The sequence below is a fragment of the Salvia hispanica genome, chromosome 1 (genome assembly GCF_023119035.1).
Source record: "Salvia hispanica cultivar TCC Black 2014 chromosome 1, UniMelb_Shisp_WGS_1.0, whole genome shotgun sequence".
NCBI lineage: Eukaryota > Viridiplantae > Streptophyta > Magnoliopsida > Lamiales > Lamiaceae > Salvia > Salvia hispanica.
In genome coordinates, this window is record NC_062965.1 from 332,251 (window position 1) to 338,250 (window position 6,000).

At 38.0% G+C, this 6,000-nt stretch overlaps 1 protein-coding gene across 1 annotated transcript in view; it reads left to right on the top strand.

Annotated features, from left to right (window-relative positions):
• The first annotated feature begins 6 nt into the window (after window positions 1–6).
• Window positions 7–6,000, top strand: part of LOC125205791 (disease resistance protein RGA2-like) — a 6,163-nt gene continuing 169 nt past the window's right edge. Inside the window, exons 1-2 of the mRNA XM_048104918.1 lie at window positions 7–136; window positions 2,861–5,993. Of these exons, the coding sequence (XP_047960875.1) occupies window positions 23–136; window positions 2,861–5,993 (3,247 nt within the window). The 5' untranslated portion in view covers window positions 7–22. The remainder of the gene's footprint in view (window positions 137–2,860; window positions 5,994–6,000) is intronic.

Below are 6,000 nucleotides of genomic sequence, written 5' to 3' on the forward strand. Positions count from 1 at the left end.
TGACATGGGATCCAATTGAACAATGCACAATATAATAATTAATCAACTCAGTGTATACAAGAAGAAGAAGAACGGTCTATCGATAATATCCATCTCCAAGAGAAAAGAAGAAAGAGATATTGCGAAGAACTCTAAGGTATGTCTACTAACTATTGGAATTAATGAGTGTTTGACATTACGTTGTCAGATTTGCCGTTTAATTAGACTCAATTTTATTATTTTTATGTCTCTTCTTCATTACTTTGGTGATTTTTGGTATATAATTGAACTGGAATTGTGCTGTTGATTTATATTTTTAATTATTTTAAAAGCTATTATAATGGAAAAATCATAGTTCTTTGATAGAACATAAGCATATTTTAGAGCCTTGATCGTCAAAAAGAGCAGTTTTTTTTTTGCTACACACTTGAATTTTTGGAGAACCGTCAAATCACTACCGTCTACCAAGTTTATATGGGAGCCTTATCATGATTTGTTTTATCATGAAGCTTTTACCAAATCATAATATGAATAACTATGCCAAATTAGAACTCTAATCATCTTAGCAAAATGGAAAAGAAAATGCCATCAAGAGCATCGGGCCGCGGCCCTTGGACCGGAGTCGGCCCAGGTGCGTCCACCCACTACCAAGGCGAGAGGAGGAGACGGCCCAGGGGGGTGGACGAGAGAGAGGTGAGCTCTCGGCCAGGCCGAGGCCCTTGGGCGGGAAGCGCGGCTTGCCACTGCACGGGCCGAGAGCCGCGGCCCTCCCCCATTTCCGATTTTTTTTTTTTATTTCGAAAATTGTTTTATAAATAATAAATGTTCCTTCCTCCTATTTTTTTTTATCATTCTCAATTCTAAACCCTAATTTATAAGCGGTTGGGGCGGTGGCGGAGGTGCAAGCGACAGTGGGGGCGGTGGCGGCGGTGGCGACGACAACGGCAACGGTGGTGGTGAAGAAGATGTGATGGATTCCGATAACGACACCGAGTAGGCGGGCGGTGTCGTCATTTTTTTTATTGTTTTTAATAAATTTTCATTGTATTTTCCCCTATCTATGATACGACGAAAATTTGGTTTCAATTCACTCATTTTTAATGTAAGCATTTTTAAAAAATTAATCTTGGCATATAATTTTTATTTTAGTAATATTCAAATATAATAAAAAAATGTATGAAAATAATTTTAATTTTTGAAATATAACAAAAAATGGTGGCTCGGAGGGCCACCAGTTGTACTGACCAAGTTTTCATGGGCAGGACCAAGTTTATTGAGCATGTCCAAGAGGGCCACCATTGTGGATGCCCTGACAGATGACCAAAACTAAACCAAACTAAACCAATCAACCGGTACTGATGACTAAAACAAACCTTTATAAATAATTTAATTTGTAAGTAATGAAGTAATCTTTAAATAGATGATTCAAAAGGGTTCTTGTGCTTAATTATACTAACTCAACAGAATTAAATTAAATTCAAATAAGATGTGATTAAGATAATATGGAAAGGAGGTAGAATTCTAGGATTCGATGCACACATTCAATCTATTTGCCAATTGATGCCTCTTGCCTTTTAGCGTATCTAAAGTTGCTAGGTCGATCACTGAACTAGATTCAACACCTTCTTAATATGAGAAATTCGTAGATTAGATACTGGTATTTAAGTCCTCTTCAAATACCTAACATCTAACTCTCTAAAGATTCTAAAACCAAAGACATCTTACAAAGAAAATAACAAAGAAAATGTTAGGATTATAATAACATAATTATAAAGTGCAAAAATAAATTTTTGTGATTCTGAAAATTTAATCATAGTTTAAGGAAATTAATATATATACGGGTTTGATGTCGTGTTAAAATCATTTTAAGTCATCCTTTAATTTTGTTTTGTGTTTATATATTTAAATCTAGTTTTGCACAGATCAAAACTATCTCTCTCTCTCTATATATAGTAATAGGTTTGTGTTAAAATGACAACACTTCTTAAAGTAATACCATATCACAATTCCTAGCCAATCATTTGTACACATGGACGAATAATCAGTTACTATGTGGCAATCATAAAAAATACTCAAGGGTACATTTTCTCGGGCTGCAATATCCACTACACTAGACTGCAATTTTTTCTGCCTGCAATATCCATACGCTGGAATGCAATCTATAGATTGCAGTCTAGTGTATTGGATATTGCAATATCCACCACGCTAGACTGCAATTTTTCCTGCCAGCAATATCCATACGCTGGAATACAATCTATAGATTGCAGTGTATTGGATATTGCAGTGTAGCATTTATAATATTGCAGTGTAGCGTGGTGTCACAGTGTCACTTTAAAAGGTGTTGTCATTTTAACACATCCCTATATAGGGGTGCACTAGGGTGCCACTATAGTTAAAATAATATCATACTACCAATATAGTCCGTTAGATCTCATTTATGGATGCCTAGGATTAAGTTTTGTGAAAAAACACGGGTTTGCAGTCTATTGTATTAGATATTGTAGTCTATCAGATTAGATATTGCAAGCCGTGGTAAAGCGCAATATTGTTGTGGTAAGACTGCAATATTCAATGAACAACACTGCAATCTGGTAACGTAAAATTAGAAATTTCCTATTTTACCCCTCTGTGTTCTACACGTGGCAGTATGACAAGCACACGATTTTCAGATCCAATGGCCTAAAATAGTGGTACGGTGTTACAATAAAGAGGGTTGTTATCTCTCTTCATTAACTCACAAAACACCACTGCATAAAATCTTGTGCCGGAAAACAAATGTTGCATATTTATTGGTACGGAGGTAGTAAAAAATAAGGTCTCACTTTCTCTCCCTTCACCAATTATTCATTTACCTCTCCAACCCTCCCTTTCTCTGAATCAGTTATCAGCTGAAAGAATGTTGGGAGAAGATGCGACCACCGTCATTAAAGTTCTTGTTAAAACCCTGATCTACCGCACCAAGAAAGAGTTCTTACGGGTTCAAGGTCTCAACAGAGAAGCGGCAAAACTGACTGGGAATATGGATGCTCTCCAGAAATTCTTGGAAGACGCCGAGAATCGTACCATTCCCAGTGAATCTGTCAAAAGGTGGCTCGACAAGCTTAAAGAGGTGACCATCATAGCTGACAATGTTTTGGATGAGTTCAACTATTATCTCCTTTCCAAAGCAAACAAGCCCATTAAACCCATGAAACAAAAGGTACTATCATGCCTCTCCTCATCATGCGTTAATATTTCACATTCCCGAAGTATGGCTCTTAGAATCCAAGAAATCAATGAGATTTTGTATTCCATTGACAAAGAGGCTGCCGACCTTGGCCTCAAAGAGATGCTTGCCACCAATGAGCCCACTTTGCCTTATGCTACTTTTGTAACTGACTCATTCACTTTTGATCCAAATTTTATTGGAAGAGATGAGGAGGTGTCAATTATAGTTGAAAAGGTTACCTCTTGTATCACAACCGATGAACGTGTTTCTATCCTCGCCATTGTGGGAATGGGAGGATTGGGGAAGACTACTTTGACTAGAAAAGTCTTTAATATTCTAAAAGAAAAGAATTTGTTTGGATCATATATTTGGGTGCATGTTTCTCAAATTTTTGATCCAATTGCCCTGCTCAAGAATATTCTCATGGAGTTGGTTTTCTGTTCCTATTATGAAATTGAAACTGAGAGTAGGCAAGATATGCTGAAAAGGATTCAAGAAGCTTTGAACGATAAATCTTATCTTCTTATTCTTGATGATGTTTGGCATGAAGATCGTCCCACATGGGATGGTTTTATCAATTCCTTGTTGGGCGTTAGTTCTATTAACGGAAATGTCATTGTTGTTACCACCAGAAGTATGGTGGTGGCTACCACCGTGAATGCACTTCCAACATATAAATTGGAAGGATTACCGAAGGAAGATTGTTGGTCAATTATCAAAGCAAAAACATTTGGTGAAGAGGATGCTCCGTCACAATGTGAGGCCATTGGGATTGAGATTGCAAAAAAATGTAAAGGTTTGCCATTAGCTGCCAAGGTAGTTGGTGGAGTACTGCACAATAAATCTTTTGAAGAATGGCACTCAATCAAAGATAATTGGCTTTCACAAGATGAAGGAGATCGTATCAGAAAGATATTGAAGTTGAGCTTTGATAATTTGTTTTCACTGTCACTGAAGAAGTGCTTCACATACTGTTCGGTTTTCCCAAAAGGTCACAAAATAGTGAGGCAGGAGTTGATTGAGCTATGGATATCAGAAGGGTTTCTCCAACATGATGAAAGAAATGACATGGAGTCTGTGGGAAACAACGTATTCAATAATCTTGTACACAACTCTTTATTGGTAGTTGAAGAGAGAGATGCTTATGGAAATGTTGAAAGTTGCGTGATGCACAATCTTATGCATGATCTCGCAAGTTCTCTTTTAAGTGGAGCCGATCAAGTTCGATATTTATATCATGGAGTTGGTGATGGTGATATAAATGAAAGAACAAAACAAGCAAGCAAATATATGCGTACGTTGATCTTCCAAGGTGAAATTATTGAAACCACCGTCTTCTCGAGTTTCAAATATTTGAATGTCCTTACTCTCAACTGTGATAAAGTTACTGAGTTACCGAGTTCCATTCGTAAGTTGATATATTTGAGGCATCTTAATATTTCAAGAACACAAATTGAAATTTTGCCAGATTGGATTTGTGAACTCCGTTGCTTGCAAAGGTTGTATGCATTGACAATGTCTCTGAGGGAACTGCCTAGTACTTTTGAGTACTTAATTAATTTACTGTATTTTTATATTCAGAGTGGTGTGCAGTTGCCTCCTAGGATTGGGAGATTAACTAATCTGCAAGCTCTCAAGTTCAGAGTGGCCGAGCTGAAAGGATACACTATCGAAGAGTTGGGGAGTTTGGACAATCTCGAACGACTATCTATTCAGAATCTGGAAAAGGTAGCTGACATTGAAGAAGCGAAGAAAGCAAAGTTATCTGAGAAGCAAAGACTAAGCACCTTGGAGTTAGAATGGGCTGAAAATGGGGAAGGTGAAAGAAAAGACGAGTCTCTCAAAAACAAGAGAGAAAGGGATGATGAGGCTGTGGCTGTGTTGGAAGGCCTCGAACCTCACCAAGAGCTAAAGGTGTTAAAGATTGCAGGATTCAAAGGCGAAAGATTACCATCATGGATTGTTGAAAGGAGGCTTGACAGGTTGATTGAGATAACACTGAGTAGCTGCCAAGAATTTGAAGAAATTCCGACGTTGGGGCAGTTGCCTAATCTCAAATTTCTTAGTTTGAGCAAATTGAGCAGTGTGAGATCTATAAATTCTTTATTCTGTTGGACTGGCAATAGCGACGAAGTCATCTTTCCATCACTTGAAAGTCTATTACTGCTAAATATGGCTGATTTGAGCGAGAGGAGTCAAACAGAATTTTCCAATGAAGTGAAGGTATTTCCTCGTCTTAAATCCTTGAAGATACACCACTGCTATAGATTGGAATATCTCCCAAACTGGTTATTCCGTAAAACTCATAGTGTCTCTCAATTGGATATAAAGCATTGTCCCATGTTGAGAGCATTGCCAGATGGTTTACATGCTCTGGATTCTCTGGAGCAGTTGACTATAAGAGGCTGTCGAAATCTGAAGTCCATAGCATATCCAAGTGGTGGGAGGAGCTTTCCATCCCTCCGCAGTTTGGAGATTCATGATTGCCATGAGCTGGTGGAATTGGTGGAGCCATCGGCGCCTTTGCTCAAGAAAGTGTCTGTGGTGGAACTAAAGAGCCTTCAGAATCTACCTAGGTTTCTTCGTTGCTTGGAAAAATCACAATTTCTTGAACAACTCACCGTTGTTGCTGTCCCCACATTCATGTTCAATTCTAGTGGCTATGTCTGGCCTTTTCGCAGGTTGAAAAAATTGGAGATCGATATTAGCAGGCTATGGTCAGAAGAGAATAGAGTGGCTATTAATGCGAGAGTCGACTACATATTGCAAGACTGTCACGTTTTGGAGAAGAAGCATTGCATGAATGGTTTGGA